Source organism: Elgaria multicarinata, chromosome 11, assembly GCF_023053635.1.
Source record: "Elgaria multicarinata webbii isolate HBS135686 ecotype San Diego chromosome 11, rElgMul1.1.pri, whole genome shotgun sequence".
In the NCBI taxonomy this organism is placed as follows: domain Eukaryota; kingdom Metazoa; phylum Chordata; class Lepidosauria; order Squamata; family Anguidae; genus Elgaria; species Elgaria multicarinata.
Window position 1 is genome coordinate 26595334 of NC_086181.1, and position 17637 is coordinate 26612970.

The 17637-nt window shown below is 42.1% G+C and overlaps 1 protein-coding gene across 1 annotated transcript; it reads left to right on the top strand.

The window, feature by feature from the left end:
- Window positions 1-93: 93 nt before the first annotated feature.
- LOC134405617 (vomeronasal type-2 receptor 26-like) lies at window positions 94-15593 on the top strand. The gene is made up of 6 exons (XM_063136858.1): window positions 94-302; window positions 2863-3154; window positions 4826-5689; window positions 7335-7469; window positions 8826-8871; window positions 14680-15593. The coding sequence occupies exons 1-6, from the start codon at window positions 94-96 to the stop codon at window positions 15591-15593; spliced, it is 2460 nt and encodes an 819-aa protein (XP_062992928.1).
- The last annotated feature ends 2044 nt before the right edge of the window (window positions 15594-17637 follow it).

Here is a 17637-nt window from a genome sequence, read left to right on the forward strand (position 1 = left end):
GATATGGATAAGGAAGCTGTTCTGTGAATGACTGGAAGTCAATGCAATAAACTCAACTGCCAATTATCATACTACTACTACTACTACTATATCATGGTGGACATGCTGCTGGTACTACTTGTTTGCATGGAATGTAAAGCTCACATTGAGAACTGTAGGGTCACAAAACCTAACCCTCCACTTCACAAGTATCATCAGTCAGGAGACCTCATCATTGGTGGCATTACTTCTTATGGTCTCCTCGTCTCCAGTCCAATAGTCTTCACTGAAGAACCCCATCAGGCATTGTCAGAAGAACTTATGTAAGGACCATTGCTCATTCCATTTCCATTGATGGTGCTATCAGAATGATCAGAGTATAAAAGAGTCATAAATCTGTAGAATAGGGCCTTATTGGGTTAGGCTGTAGGAAACGTTAATATAATTAAGTCTGTATGAAAAATGTGTACATTGTTCCAGCAGCTATTAAAGATTTGAATTCACAGATTAATTTTTGGTTCCATTATACAGCTGCTACATGGATTAAGGGATTGTCTTTAGTTTTTAGCAGTGACCATGTTACAATTAACAATATTGATGATTTATCAATATATTTATCAATTGATATATATATCAATATATTTATCAATTTATCAAATATATTTATCATATATTTATCAATATATTTATCAATATTTATCAATGATTTATCAATTGATGATATAGATAACAATAACATCAATATCATTTGCTCTGACAATTTCATGTTGTTGCTGTTTTTGTATTGTTATTGTAAGAGTGCCTTCATATTGGGGGATAGATTCTGTCAATTGTCCTTGTAGAACTGTACTTTTTAGTTGAGGATGTCTACATTCTACATAAGTTTCTAAATCAGTTTCTCTTGCCTGCAAGAAAAAGAATATGCACACATACATTTAAGGGAATTTGAAGAAAAGCAGCTCCCTTGTTACATGCCCTCTCACTTGTATTTGGAAACTTTTTCTTTGAAACTCCTCAACAACCTTATTTCATGAGCCAAAGAATGATTAATATAATTAGGCCCCACCTTATCATTTCAAGAGATCCACAGAAAAACACGCTTCCAAACGCAAGCACACACACTTGCTTTATGAATGCTGCCACCACCACATTCAGCATTCTTGCTATGAAAACTGAATGCATTGAATCCACATTTACTCAGACTCAAAGCAGAACTATTGAAATAATCAGAACTTAAGTTAGTCATATCTAATTTCAGTCCCACTGATTTCAATGGGTCTAATCTAAGGACTCACCTACACCAAGCAGGACATTCCACTATGGAAGTGGTATAAAAGTGGCATATAAATGGCAGGAGCCACATTATGGCTTTATAGGGGCTTGATAGATGACAGGTTAGCCCAGTGCGAGGCCTGGGCTCCCCGCTGTGCATCCAGATGATGCACAGGGGATCCTGGGCCCAGGCAGGGCTCAAACCGCCCTGGCCCCAGGCTAACCGACACCACTTGTGGCCTGGTTTTTCTCACAGTCTCGTGCTGAGCCTGAGACTGTGGGCATGTAGCCTGTTCTGCCGCTTTTCCTAGGTACCGCAATTACTCGCGAGTATCTGGGACAAGCGGCAGACGGTGTGCAGCACTTCCTAGGAGCGCTGCAGCCATCGGGGCTAGGGTGGGGAGATTGGGGAGGAAACGGAGCACAGGGGAGATCGGGGAGGAGGAAACGGAGCCCAGAGGAGATGGAGATTGCGGCGGGGGGAACACGGAGATTGCAGGGAGGGGAAATCGGCGAGCGTGGAGGGTGCGATCGAAGCCAGGTGCAAGATCGGGCAGGGGCGGGGGGAGGCTTGGAGCTGGTGGGGAGCTGGGGGTGGGGGAGTGGGGGAACGCTTATTTTAAAAAACAACACACTTACCTGATCACACGACCTTCCGTGCTCATCCTTCCCCTTTAAAACTACAACTAAAATGGTGGACGCGACAGGGCTTTCCTTTCCCATCGCCTCCAACGTGTGGAAAGGAGCGACGGCCCACAGTACTTGTAGAGTGGTGTTGCCCCTCCTCCTGCATGGATTCCAAGGTAGGGCTAGCAAAGCCCATAGTGGTATTGAAGTACACTGACAACTGCTGGGGCCCATGACACATACCACATACTCTTTCAACCCACTTTCATAGTGTTATATCCTACTTGGTGTAGATGTGTCATAGGGCCCAACAATTGTCAGTGAACTTTGGTATCACTATAAAGCAGTAGTGTATATCCTGCAGTGCACTTCAATACTGCTATAAAGCAGTACTGTGGCTCTTTCCTTTTATATACCACTTTCATTCTGCTTTCATAGTGGAATATCCTGCTTGGTGTAGATGAGCCTTAAGTATGAGTAAATCAGAATCCAACCCATCGTTCCATTTGATTCTGTTCAATTTGATCATTGTCTTATATGATTCTGTAACAATAGAACTGCCTTTGGCAAATAATAGATGATAAAGGCCAATAGTGTTGTATAATATGACTGACTCTGGAGTTAGTCAGTTGGTTTGTGTTATAGCCATACATAGGTGAGAAAAGTGAAATCGAACATGTTTAAGAATGTCATAATTGACATAAATCATGCTAACTTGGCCCATTGATTTCAATAGGTCTACTCCAAGTATGATTAAATCCAGATGTAAACCAGTGTATCTCTGTAGCTATTAAAGAGTACATTCAAATGATGTTGCCTCACACAGTACTAAACTTTCTATTAAAATGTACCTTCCCTCAAAACATAGTGATGTGCTGAAATGAAGCATTGGAAATGAGCAGGGGTGATGATGTGGAGCACAGTGGTGATAATTAATGTACATGTGGAAAATCCTGCGGTTTCATAGTGCAACTTCTGTTGTAGGGTATTTCCTAAGCATTACCAGCACATCCTGGCCTTCACATTTGCAGTAAAAGAAATCAATGAAAACCCTCAGATCTTACCCAATATCACCTTGGGCTTCCAGATCTATGATAGCTATGACAATGCAAGGAGGACCTATCATGCCACAATGCTACTGTTGACTACACTGGAAAACGTTGTCCCTAACTATGTATGTGATATCCGGAATAGATTAATAGCAGTTATTGGGGGACTGGACTCTGAAATCTCCTTGTATATGGCAAATATCTTGGATACCTATAAGACACCACAGGTAGGTTATTTGGGGGACATGACAATCCATCACAACACTCATGCTTCCTTTTCGTTTCCAGTTCCATTTTGTTGTTTGGAGGCAGAAAAGGGTGCATTGTTTATGAATGTCAGACACTGGTAACAAACAAACAAAAACTATGGTTCAGTCATAAATAAAATACAATTGTTGATGTTGAAGTGCTTTGTTCATTGGAGAGCCATGGTGCTGAAATAGCAGAACATGGCTATAGTTGCACAAGCCTCATTTAAGCCATTCAGTATTTTAAAGATTGCACTTTTTAATGCATTTTCTTTCAGGTAGAGTTCCCAATGAGAAATACATCTATGCCTTTGTTAGTTCTCTTACACCAGTGAAATGGAATGTTTGTGCAACAAGAACTAGCAGTTGCAGAAATATGCACTGTTGCTCAATTCTTGTTTGTTCCAGAATTTACTAGTTCTTGTTGCTCAAGCGGTCCATTCTATAGGTGCATGAATGCTGGAGGATACTACACATTACACATTATAATATTGATAACTGTACGCAGAATCCGTTTTTCCACTGCGTGCTTCTATTGCAATTCTGGAGACATATGGATGGGTGGCAGCAGAAGCAGTGCTCTCTCTCTCTCTCTCTCTCTCTCTCTCTCTCTCTCTCTCTCTCTCTCTCTCTCTGTTATACTCAACAAGGAACTGAAACTGGACTTACACATACTTAAATTAGACCCTTTGAAATGAATGAGATATAAGCCAATCAGGATTTATTTACATTCCATTGAATTCATTAGGTTTAACTGTTAAGTGTGACTTTGGCCATGTCTACACCTGCCTTTTTTCCAGGAATCGTCCCAGAATCATCCCTGTGCATTTAAATGACACACAGGGGATCCCAGGAAGGCATGATCCCTTCATTTTCCTGGGCTAATCCTTATGTGTAGAAAGGGCCTAAGCCTGAATGCAACCAGACTTATGCCACAATATTTATTTATTTATTTAAGCATTTTTATGCCGCCATTCAGCCAAAAAAGGCTCTCACGGCGGCTTACAAAAGTCTTTCTTGACAGTCCCTGTCCACAGGCTTACAATCTAAGAGACATGACACAAAAGGAAAGGGGATTGGGAGGGAGGAGGAGGGGGGAAAGGAAAGCAAATTCAGGCACTACAATCTTAGTTGCATAGTTCAGCAATTACAGTTGACAGTTGGCAGCAGGAGGGAAGGGACTCTCAGATGGAGCTGGACCCAGGCATGGTGGAGAGGTGCCTGGCTGCTGCTTCCTCCCTCACTGATGGCCTCTGCAGAGACAGTTGGTAGCAGGAGAGAGGAGGCTCTCAGCTGGAGCTGGACCCAGGCACGGTGGAGAGGTGCCTGGCTGCTGCTTCCTCCCCCACTGATGGCCTCTGCAGAGACAGTTGGTAGCAGGAGGGAGGGGGCTCTCAGCTGGAGCTGGACCCAGGCACGGTGGAGAGGTGCCTGGCTGCTGCTTCCTCCCCCACTGATGGCATCCTTCCACCGAGGCATTGATCCTTCAACTTGCTAGACAGTCATAGGATAGTCATTATTATTTTTAGATCAGAGTGCTATCTAACCAAGCATTCTGTTCCAAACCAGATGCCCACTAAATGTTTGTATATTAAAATATATGGATAAATGCTAAGATTTCCTTTCCCTCTACCCACAATCTCTTCTTAGCTCATCTATGGCCCTGCTCCCATTATGAATACTAAAACTCCAGGCCTTCCCTTCTATCAGCTGGCTCCTCAGGAAGTTCTTCAGTATGAGGGGATTCTCTCTTTACTTCTCCATTTCAGGTGGACGTGGATTGGAATTGGTGCTATGAATAATGATAATGGAGAAAGATTTCTACAAGTGGTCATTCCACTGTTTTCTAAGATGGGTGTCTGTTTTGCCTTCATAGAAAGAATCCCCAAATTAGGTTTTGACACTAAAATTAATGACGAATTTATACTGGGGGCAAAAATACATGATAAAGTGATGGGCAGCAAAGCCAATGTATTGGTAATCCATGGAGAATCTTATTCCACAGCCATTTTTCTCTTCCTTCCATATCTATCAGAACAAGAGGTTGTGGTGAAGGAAGTAAGAGGGAAAGTATGGATAATAACAGCTCAATTCGAGTTCACTTCATTTGTCCTACAAAGAAATTTGGATACAGAAATATTAAATGGTGCTATATCCTTCAGAACCCACTCTAGTGACCTACCAGGATTTCAGCAGTTTCTTGAAAGCAGAAACCCTTCTAGCTCTAAAGAAGATGGTTTTATCAGGGATTTCTGGCAACAGGCCTTTGGCTGTGTATTCCCAGATAGCATTGTGGGCAAGGCAGATGGAGACATTTGCACAGGGGAGGAGAGGCTGGAGAGCCTTCCTGGATCCTTCTTTGAAATGAGCACAATTGGACACAGCTACAGCATCTACAATGCTGTCTTTGTGGTGGCCCATGCCCTGCATCATGCCATGACATTTTCTGAGGCCAAACATGGTATAATAATGGATGGATGGGAACCCAAACTTCAGAGTCTTCAATTTGGGCAGGTAATGTGCTCAAGTACCTCATACAACATGGCACTGTGTATTTTGTTTTATTCTCCCCAAAGGTCTTCTTAATATTTTCATCTTCCGTCTCTTACCCCAACTAGAACTAATGGAATAGTCCCCACTTCGGTCAGTCATTATGCTTTCCTCTTGGTACTTTGGGAATATATGTTACGACCAGTGTAGTTTCTAATTTTACTGATTCATGTAGCATCCCCTCATGCAATCTCTGGGTCATATAGGATGAGCATTCCCTAGAAGCCTTATCTAGTGCTTGCCTTGAAGATGGGCAAGCTGGTTGGTGAGCTAAGTGGCTGCAAACCTGAGTTAAGCATTGTTCTTTTTATGTCGTGTCTACAGTCAGCTAATGGTGGGGGAGAAAACCTGTGTTCAATTACTCCATTTCTTCTTCTTCTTCTTCTTCTTCTTCTTCTTCTTCTTCTTCTTCTTCTTCTTCTTCTTCTTCGAGTCTACAGTGAGCTACAATGGCAAAAGACTGGTGTCTTAACCTTTCTTTAAAGTTTCTACAGGTTCTGTGTTTACAAAGTACGAAAATGTTTTTCCTTCAATTTGCTTTTAAAGTATGCTTCTTTTTTCAGTTTTCACTTTGAGGTCATTTATGTGAAGTAAAAATCAGTGGAACACAGATTTACTTTGAGGCAACATTGCTTGGGATTGAAGGACTCACTTCCATCTGTACCACACACTGGACCAATGCCAGTTGCCCAATTCTTCTTGCCACTGGGTGGTTCTGGGGGCCCTGGCAAGTGGCGTGCAGCCGCCCACTCACTCACTGATCTGCCATTTTGTGTTAAAATGGTGGATCAGCCTATTTCATAAAGGGGCCATTTAAGTAACTATACAGACATTGTTGAGCTTCAAACCTCAACTGGATGCCCGTACCATCACCAAAGGTTACCAAGACTTAGAACTTACTTCAAAGATATCCCTCGAAAAACTGTTGCTGTTGTTTTTATTGAATAGTTTTAACACATATGTAACTTTTAGAACTGCTAAATTTCTTGTGCTGGCCCTACTCTTGCGCACAAAGGCCAAGGGAATGAATGATTGAATGTGACACCTTTATGTGAAGCTGTATGGTGGCTGGTTGCTAAGTAAAATAAACTTGACTTGGACTTGATTATGTATTATAGTTCTTCATGCTTCTTAAGGAGAAAAAAATAACAGCTAATATAAAATAAAAGGATTTACCAAAAAGATAATAACTTCTAGAAAACAAAACAAAAATATTATCACAAGAGGCATTCCTCAGGCAGTGTGCCATTTATCCTAGGGCCAACCATGGCCTTCACCTAGCTGAAAAATATGCAAGTCTCATTCTTCTGGTGCCATTAGAGTTTACTACTAGTGCCAGAAGAAACATTACTTTAAATACATATCTAGATGTTGCACTTCACCCACCCACTCATTTGTGCTGTACAGAAGGTTCAGAAGGACTGATCTGCATCAAAACCATAGCATGAGGGTAGGGGGCTTTTCAGATCCAGATGGAAGTCCTTACTCTAAAGTAAAGATATGGCAATGCTGTGGCTGCTAGATACTAATCCCAAGTTATGTCCTGTTTGGCTCATAAACACCTAAATTCAGTCTTTCCTAAATCCTTGCCTTTTCTTTTTCACTCTAGCTCCAACCACTTCTAAAATATGTCTCATTTAACAACAGTGCAGGGGACAAAGTTTCTTTCAACCAGAATGGGGAGCTAGTTGCTGGATTGGATGTGGTCAATTGGATTATCTTCTCCAACCATTCATTTCATAGGGTGAGAGTGGGGAGGATGGAACCTGAGGCTCCCCTAGGTCAAGCATTCACCATGGATGAGGAGGCCATAACATGGCATGGCTGGTTTAATCAGGTAGGCTCCAAATGTCAGCTAATTGGAAAGAGAACCTATTATCAATGAGCAACTGTTCTGATGTCTACCATAATTTTATTGTACAATAAAAAACATTTAAAAGGGAAAGATAATGTGTGAATAGATGAAATAAATAAAGAGCCACATGGTTCTGCTCTCCCAATGACTTTGTTTAAAGAGAAATTGGTGCAGTAATTTTTAATGAGTTGATAGATATATTTCTAATGTTTTGAACAAGTCTTTCACAGAAATTAGAGGTCCTGCAAAATTGCAGCTTCATGCATCCTGGACTAAATGCCAGTGCTGGTAGTGTTTGATTTACTGAGAAAGATGGTTAAATTCTATTGACCAAAACCATCTGTTGCTCATTGTTCCAGCATGGGACTCACACAGGAACTGTCTGCTGGGGGGGATCTACACTACTGCTTTAAAGCGCTTTATAACAGTTTTGACAACTGTTGGGGCCCAGGACACACCGCATATACAGGTTTCAAAACGTTTTCAAAGTGCTTTAAAGCGCTTTAAAGTGCTTTAAAAGCAGTAGTGTAGATCCCCCCCTGGTTGCATTCACTCTAGCTCTGGACAAGTCAATGACATGACTTGGAAAACCCTGATCTAAGAGATCCCAGGTGAAAAGATCCATGTGTGTTTTGTGCATACAGTCAAATGTACTGTTTGTTTTTAAAAGTAGAAATTGTCCATTGGGAAAATTGAGTTTCAAATGCCTAGAAAGATTACAAAAAAATGTAAGCACTTCCCTTTGAATCTGTTCAGGCATTTCTGAAACCTTATGCCTTTATTTAATTTATTAGAATTGCATACTTCCCAACTGGCAAATTCCCTCATGGTCAGATACAATAAAAAAAACTGAAAAACCATACCATACTCAATCATGGCAACACAATGACAGTATAAAATAAGGCAATATTTAACATTTTAAATATGTTAAACTAATGTTTTTATTTTAAAATTTCAACAAAACAGGACATTAAAAATATTAAATGAACTAAACACTGGGGAGGTAGCAGTAACATTAATTAGTGATACAACTACTGAAAGCCTGACTAAAGAGGAATTGGGCCCAGAACCTCCTTGGTAAAAGACAGAAGGGGCCTCAAATCTTAACGAGTCCAAGCTCCTTATTCCTTCATTATATTGTTTCTTTTCCATTTTTTCAAATAGTCCCGGCCTCTTTCTCTGTGTACTGAGAGTTGCCAACCTGGTTCTCGCAAGAAAATGAAGGAGGGGGAGCCATTTTGCTGCTATGATTGCATCCCATGCCCAGAAGGGAAGATTTCAAACCAGGAGGGTAAGATATCTCTCTCACAGTGATAAGAACAAAATAACTGTAATCTAGACAAATCTATAAAATAATCCATACATAAGAGGTTTTTATTCAATACTAGCTGTACCCTGCCACGCGTTGCTGTGGCTCAGTCTGGTTAAATTGAAAAGAAAGAAAAGACAAAGCGGATGTTTCTAATATGTTTAATTTCACAATGCTTGTGGATATACAATATTTTTAGTTGTTCCATTGTCTGGTAGATATAGAGATTGTCTGGTTTGCCGACTCTAGAACACGCAACATATAATTGTCCATGTGAGAAGCAATCTGTGTCTAGCTCTAAACTGCACAATTCTAAAGACTGGCCCTGAGCTTTGTTGATGGTGATTGCAAACGCCAATCGAATTGGGAATTGCAATCTCTTAAATTGAAATGGCATATCTGTTGGAATCATAGGAATGCGAGGAATGAGGACATCTTCCCCTTTGAAAGGTCCTGTCAAGATTGATCTCCGACTATAACAATTGCCACTTTGTCTATAGTTGGAGCATTGAATCTTCGCACATGTTCTCCAGCAGGCGTTTTGTCAGCATGAATAACAATCTTGTGTGTATCAGATGGCATCATGTCAATTGCTGTTTTGAACAAATGTACTAAATTGTTTTTTTCGTGAAGTAGCTGTTGCAGTTTTGAAACGATGAACCTTTTTATGTCGGTATAAATTCCGCAGCGTGCATTCAATTCATCATTGCCATCACCAATGAAATACATTTGCAGGAATTTATGTTGACTATCTTGAAATGGAAGGAAGGAGCCGGCTTTATGATAAATTTGTTCTTTGACTTTGAAAGTTGGCATAAATGGAGCTGTGATGATTTCTGCGCTGAACGACGTCATTTGGAAGCATGAGTTGTATTTCCTGATGTTAGATAGGAAATGCTTTGATTCTGCGGTATATCCGGCAAGCAAAGTTTGTAATGGCTCTGGTGGTTCTCCAAGCTGAGGCAGTTTAATTTTTCCAGCAGCGCAACACATTCCTTTTGTTTCTCCATTAAATTTAAGAGCCTTGCAATAAGGACACACTTCAGTCATAGTGCCGATGAGAACATGCCACCTCAAACTATAATCATCAGCTGGGTTGTACCGGAATGCAAGGCGATTGTAATCGTGTGATTGTTTACCACAGAGTCGTGTTTGACGCTGATGTGTTGTTTCTCGTTGACGTCTTTCAGCCACTCTCAGCCTGTCACGTTCATTCTGTTGAGAACAAAGCAGATCTGAAGCTGTAGAACGCAATTGCCGTGCTCTCAATCATGCATCCTCAAGTCTGGCTGAACGTTGCTTGCCTGGTTCCTTGGCACGTATTTGAGGCACTCTTTTTCTTTTTTTCTTGTTTGCTGATGCCCATTCTTCCTCAGTCTGATTTGCAATTTCTCGTCACAGTGCTTCCGCTCTGCTAGTATGACGACCTAAGTGTGATCTTCTGTGAGGCATTATTTGGATGAAGTAAAGCAAATTGTTTGGTTTTTAAAAAAGGATGTTTTTATGGTGAGGAGGTTAGCGGAAACTCCTGGCAGTTACCTTTCTTCAGAACGTGTAACTGTCACAGGTGTGACATCTATATTCACTCAGCCAATTGTGAGAGAACATGCAAATAAGAGAGAAGGCAGAAGCAGTGGATTGGCCTACTGGTTGGCGATGTCACAATGATCAGCAGGACTGGTTTTGAGGAGGCCTATTTCTTCGATTTTAAGACAAACTTTTGTCCCCATATAGAACATAGTTACATAACAAAGCTCGCGTATTCTAATTTCTCGTCGCAGTGCTTCCGCTCCGCGAGTACGACGACCTAAGTGTGATCTTCTGCGAGGCATTATTTGGATGAAGTAAAGCAGTTTGTTTGGTTTTTAAAAAAGTTTTTTTTTTACGTTGAGGAGGTTAGTGGAAACTCATGGCAGTTACCTTTCTTCTGAACGTTTAACTGTCACAGGTGTGACATCTATATTCACTCAGCCAATTGCGAGAGTACATGCAAATAGGAGAGGAGGCAGAGGGAGCGGATTGGCCTACTGGTTGGTGATGTTACAATGATCAGCAGGACTGGTTTTGAGGAGGCCTATTTCTTCGATTTTAAGACAAACCTTTGACCCCATAGAGAACATAGTTACATAACAACGCTCGCGTATTCGAACGCAACGCTGTGTCAAAATTTCAAAGCAATCGGTGAAGAACTTTCAGAGATATAAAAGCATGTTTTTACGGTGAGGAAGTTACTGGAAACTCCTGGCAGTTACCTTTCTTCAGAACGTGTAACTGTCACAGGTGTGACATCTATATTCACTCAGCCAATTGCGAGAGTACATGCAAATAGGAGAGGAGGCAGAGGCAGCGGATTGGCCTACTGGTTGGTGATGTCACAATGATCAACAGGACTGGTTTTGAGGAGGCCTATTTCTTCGATTTTAAGACAAACCTTTGACCCCATATAGAACATAGTGACATAACAACGCTCGCGTATTCGAACGCAACGCTGTGTCAAAATTTCAAAGCAATCGGTGAAGAACTTTCGGAGATATAACGACAGTAACGAACGGTCTTTTTCATTTTTATTTATATAGATTGATTAAAAGATTATGTAAAGAAGGGCTGTAAGAAAGGTAGAAAAGCGGAAAGAATCTGCCATGTGTCATGGGCTGAATGTCTTTGAGCATTTCTACAAAAGGGGCTCATGTATACCAAGCAGGATATTCCACTATGAAAGTGGAATGAAAGCGGTGTATACTGTAAAAGGCAGGAGCCACACTTCTGCTTTATAGTGGTATTGAAGTGCACTGTCAGCTGTTGGGGCCTATGACACATCTACACCAATCAGGATATAACACTATGAAAGTGATATGAAAGTGGTATATGGTATGTGTCAATGGGCCCCAACAGGTGTCAGTGCACTTCAATACTGCTACAAAGCAGTAGTGTAGGTCCTGCCTTTAATATACCGCTTTCATACTGCTTTCAGAGTGGAACAGCCTGCTTGGTGTAGATGAGCCCATGGTTGATGAGTGGACATTTACAGTGTGTGTGTGTGTGTGTGTGTGTGTGTGTGTGTGTGTGTGTGTGTGTGAATCCTTTACATGATGGTGGTAACCTCCAAGGCTCCTCCTATGCTTTCTAGTAATTATATAGGCTTTATTTTAAACACAGAACATGCAATAAGAGATTTTATTGCCCTTTGATGTGTGATCAATTTCCTGTGAATTTCCAGAAACAGGCTACAGTCACAGTGTTATCCAGTGTCTGTATAATAAAATATATAGAACATCTCATTGCTGTATAATGAAACATATAGAAAGAAAACTCATGGATGAAACCTCGTGAGAAGGAGCCTATTGTTCCTGCAAGTTCTCTGGAGGCAGAAGCCCTGGTAAGGGTGAAGGATTTTAGCTTTCTGTAGAAATGCCCTCAGTGGTAATTATGAGGATTACATAAATACAACAAATAACAATGACAAAAAAACCCTGAGTAGCAAATTGGTGGGTGTTTCTGGTGATAACTAAAGAGAGAGCAAACCTTTCAAATATGGTGTTCACCTTCCATAATACCTGGCATACCAAAATTTCATTATTCATTGGTCATTGCTTCATGGGGAAGCCCTCTTTCTTCTAGACCTAGCAGCCGTCATTCATGTCATTGTCAACTTGACAGCTGGAATCTATTTTTCTTCAAGCAGTTTTTAAACACTGTTAATAAGGTTCAACTAATGAAAAACAAGGTAGTCACACATTAACAGGGTCAGCCATTCAGGCAGTTTGCTAGGCAAAATCCCGAACAGCCACAGGTTAATAATTGAAGAGTAGGGAATATCTCACACATATAAATTTGTCGAGAACAGCACTTGGAGGATGTTGCGACAATTAATCTCTGCCTTTGTTCATATAAGGACAGTCAAGTTTCCTTTTATTTGTGCTCTACTTGCTCAAGGACCTGTGTTTCCCCCCCCCACAAGAGAATTCTGAGCTGCAGCTGGCCTTTGGGTGACCAACTGTCAAGATTTCCCCAGTTTTTTCCTGATTTTTGTTCTATTCTGGGTGTCGGGGGATTTTCTGTAATTTTCTATAATCTTCTGGAATGACATGCTTTCCTCTTGAAGGCTGCCATTAGTGTGACAGGCTGAAAGACGTACTTTCTGGAGGTGAAACATCCCCACATCCCTGGTCCAATCAGAGCTTTAAAGGGGAAAGTTTGTCATTCTCTGACATTGTAAAAAAGGCCCCAACTGAAGGCGGGGAGAGGGGAAAGAGTGTTTTCTTGACACACACACCCCGACTGGTGTAATCTTTTTCAGGTTCCTAAATATGGTCACCCAAAGGCCAGAAATGGGGGATACCTAAAATGCTAAGTGTCGTTTTGTACCTGAAAAACCTACCAGTGATTCATTCACTCTGCAACCCCCCCTTTTTTCTACTGGGTTTGCTCTGCACGCCTCAGGGCCACAAGTTCTGAATTATTCTATTTCTCTCCCACCCCTTGGATTTAATACTACTTAGCCTGATGAACTCAGCCTCTTAGCCTCTAAAGCAGGAGTCCCCAACCCCCGGTCCGTGGACCGGTACCGGTCCATGGCCTGTTAGGAACCAGGCCATGCAGGTGAGCTGCTTTCACCCAGCCACCCCCACCAACCCCACCCCAGAGTACCTGGGAACAGGGCTCCATCTCGCCTGCCCAGCTGAAGCGAAGCTAGGACGCTGGGGTGGGGGTGGGCAGCTTCGGAACAGCACACCCAGCTGGAAGCCACTCTGGGAGAGCAACTTCTAGGCGCGCTGTTTCAAAGCCGCCCGCCTGCGCCAGCATCCTAGCTTCGCTTCAGCTGGGCACCCGCCCAGCCGAAGCAAAGCTACGGCTCCCCCCCCCCACTCCAGCATCTCTCAGAGCCGCTGTGGGAGAGCGGATTCCGGGTGCAGTGGCGGGGGTGGGGAGGCTGCCGCAGCTCTGCTCCTCCCTCTCGGGGACCAGGCGGGTATGACCCTGGCCACCGCTGCCACTTGGAGGCAGGAGCAGGCCTTGCATGTGGATGGGCTGGAGGCACACGGCGCCGTCAGCACTCCGAACACGGAGCAGATTGCAGCTTGGGCTGATGCTTGGTGGGAGGAAGAGGGAGGGAGGGAGGGAGGGTGGCTGCAGCTGGCAAGAAAAGGGGCGGCCCATCCCTTGGCACCTCCCTAACCCCTCAACCACCACCACCCGGTCCATGGAAAAATGGTCTTCCTTGAAACCAGTCCCTGGTGCCAAAAAGTTTGGGGACCACTACTCTAAAGAACTTGAAAGTTTGCACAACCTTTTGTGGCATTTGGGTTGGTCCTAATAAAGGCATTGCCTAACTTTAAGTATGAGATCATTCAACTGTTGCAGAAAAACAAGAGATCACTCATTAATAATCACAGCACATACTCATATTTGGCAGGGTACTTGATCTCACCTGGCTTACAGCAGAGCTGTACTTACAATCCAAGATGCTACTGTAGACAAAACTCTCAAACATTTAAAACCCACTATGGCCCATTTCAAATTAACAGCACTTAATATATGCTGCAATTTTAACACAGACTTATTCTCTGTGAGAGAGTAACAGGCCTTAGCTAGAGCTAAGGTTTATCCCGGGATCGTCCCAGGGTCATCCCTGTTCATGTAAATAACACACAGGATATCCCAGGATCAGGCAGGGATGACCCCAGGATGACCCCAGGATAAACCTTAGGTCTAGCTAAGGCCTCAGTCATAGCAATTTAGCCTGGTTCCTCTCATGTTTCTGCATTCAAGACCACATCCTTTCCTTTTCAGACATGAATGACTGCCATAAATGCACTGAGGAAAAGTATCCAAACAAAAAACAGGATGCCTGCGTTCGCAAGATTTTGACCTTCTTGTCTTATGAAGAACCCTTAGGATTTAGTTTAGCCTCTTTTGCCTTCTCCTTTTGTTTGATTACAGCTCTGGTGCTGGGAACCTTTACGAAGCACCACAACACTCCTATTGTCAAAGCCCACAACCGGGACCTCACCTACACTCTCCTCATCTCCCTCCTTCTCTCCTTTCTTTGTGCATTGCTGTTTATTGGCCGTCCTCAGAAGGTGACCTGTCTCCTTCGACAAACAACTTTTGGGCTCATCTTCTCGGTGGCTGTTTCTTGTGTGCTGGCAAAAACCATCACGGTGGTTCTGGCTTTCATGGCCACCAAACCAGGTTCCAGGATGAGGAAGTGGGTGGGGAAAAGACTGGCCATCTCCATTGTTCTTTTCTGCTCCCTCATCCAAGCAAGCATCTCTGCTTTCTGGCTGGCAACCTCTCCACCTTTCCCAGATATGGACATGCACTCAGTGGCTGATGAAATTGTACTACAGTGTAACGAACAGTCCGTGACTCTGTTTTGCTGTGTTCTGGGCTACATGGGTTTCCTGGCAATGGTGAGTTTCACTGTGGCTTTCCTTGCAAGGAAGCTCCCAGACAGTTTCAATGAAGCCAAGTTTATCACTTTCAGCATGCTGGTCTTCTGCAGTGTGTGGTTATCCTTTGTTCCATCCTATCTGAGCTCCAAGGGAAAATACATGGTAGCCGTGGAGATCTTTTCTATCTTAGCCTCTAGTGCTGGGTTGTTGGTTTGTATCTTTTCTCCCAAATGTTACATTATAGCATTGAGACCTCAGCTGAACACAAGGGAACAGCTAATAAGGAGAAACATTGGAAGAAGTGTGTAAAGGTCTGTGTCTTTTGCTATTCCATGTAATCTAAAGAAGTAAATGCATATAAATAGCAGGATATTTTTAAGAGTTTCCCATATATAAAGCTTCCCAATAGGTCTTCTAATTCTCCCAAGATTAAAAAAAAAAAAGGAAAATCAAGACTTTCCAAAAGCAATCAATACACACCCACTGATTTCTCTCTTAGGTCTCATCTACACCAGGCAGGATATTCCGCTATGAAAGCAGTATATAAAAGGCAGGAGCCATATTACTGCTTTATAGCAGTATTGAAGTGCACTAACAACTGTTTAGGCCCATTGAGACATACCATATACCGCTTTCATACTGCTATATGCTGCTTGGTATGGCTCCTGACTTATATACTTCTTTCATAGTGGAATATCCTGCTTGGTGTAGATGAGCCCTTAGTTTCCCTTTCAGCAATTCTTTTTGTATCTCATAAACTGCTTTTTTTAAAAAAAAATGAAAAAAGAAGGGGGAGGAGGACAGAACTACTTAGAACAAATTCCGTAAACTTAGCTACTGCCGTGGGGGGGGGGGGGGAGATGAGATAAATCCTCATTGGCATCACAACCATATCACCTTCTAATTTCAAAGCATAATCCCTATTCTTTTCAAGACAATGGAATCATTTGAGTCAATCCCATCTACGATTAAACTGTAGATAAAAACTGTATGTTAAACATATTTTTGTATCTCAAAAAAGAATTTAGGTACTTACAAATTTACTCATGTAGCAAAAAGCATATAAATTGTAACTCAAGGCATTCTGTCTTCACTTCAGCGATATCTTCTATAGTCTCCAATGATCTTGGGCTCACTTACAATGTAGTCCCTGTTCACCTGCACCTTGATCCTTTCTGGGTCTTGCAGCCTCAATCATCTTCCTCTACAAATTGGATGAAATCCTAAAACTCTCGATGCTAAGAGGGCAAAGTAGTTACATACTTCAACTATGTGCTTTCATCTAGATTAGACAGAATGACACACATTAGTAATGGTCGATTTATGGACAGTACAGAGATAGACTGGGGGCAGATGGGCCCTGGGACCCATCTCATGAGGTGAGAGAAAAGTTGGAACAGGTGGACATGTGAGGTTGAAGCTCATGTGAAGTGGCCAGGTTTACAGATCACACCAAATTATTTAGGGTGGTTAAAAGAAAACAGGATTGTGAGAAACTCCAAAAGAATCTCTCCCAACTGGCAGAACGGGCACCTAAATGACAAATGTGGTTCAGTGAAAGCAAGTGCGGCCAAAAAATCCCAGCCTCAGGAATAACTTAATGGGATCTGAACTAGTGGTGACTGACCAAGAAAGAGGTCTTGGGGTTGTGATGGGCAGCTTGATGAAAATCTCCACCCAGTGTGAGGATGCTATAAAAAGGAAAACTCCATGTTAGGCATATTTATTTATTTATTTATTTATTTATTACATTTTATTTTATTTTATTTTATTTATTTATTTATTTATTACATTTCTATACCGCCCAATAGCCGGAGCTCTCTGGGCGGTTCACAAAAATTAATTAGGAAATAATTAGGAAAGGAACTGAGAATAAAGCTGGCAATATCACTCTGCCGTTCCATAAATTCTGTGATGTGATCACACTTAGAACACTGTCTGCAGTTTCAGTCACCACACGTAAAAAAAGATACTGTAGATCTAGAAAAAGCGCAGAAAGGGGCAACTAAATTGATCAGGGGGCTGAAGCAACTCCCCTACAAGAGAAGATTACAATAGTTTAATGAAATATTAAAACTATTTCATGTTTAATAGTTTTAAACACGAAAAAAGGGGAGTAATGTGAGACATGATAGATGTGTACAAAATTAGGCATGGTGTGGAGAATGTGGATTGGGGGACATTTTTCTCCCTCCCTCCTAATACTAGAACCTCGGGTCATCCCATGATGATGCTTAGTGGGATATTTAGGACAGATAACAAGAATCACTTCTTTACAGAGTGCATAGTCAAATTATGGATGGTTATAAAAGGGGATTGAACAAATTTGTTGCGCAGAAGACTGTCAGTGGTT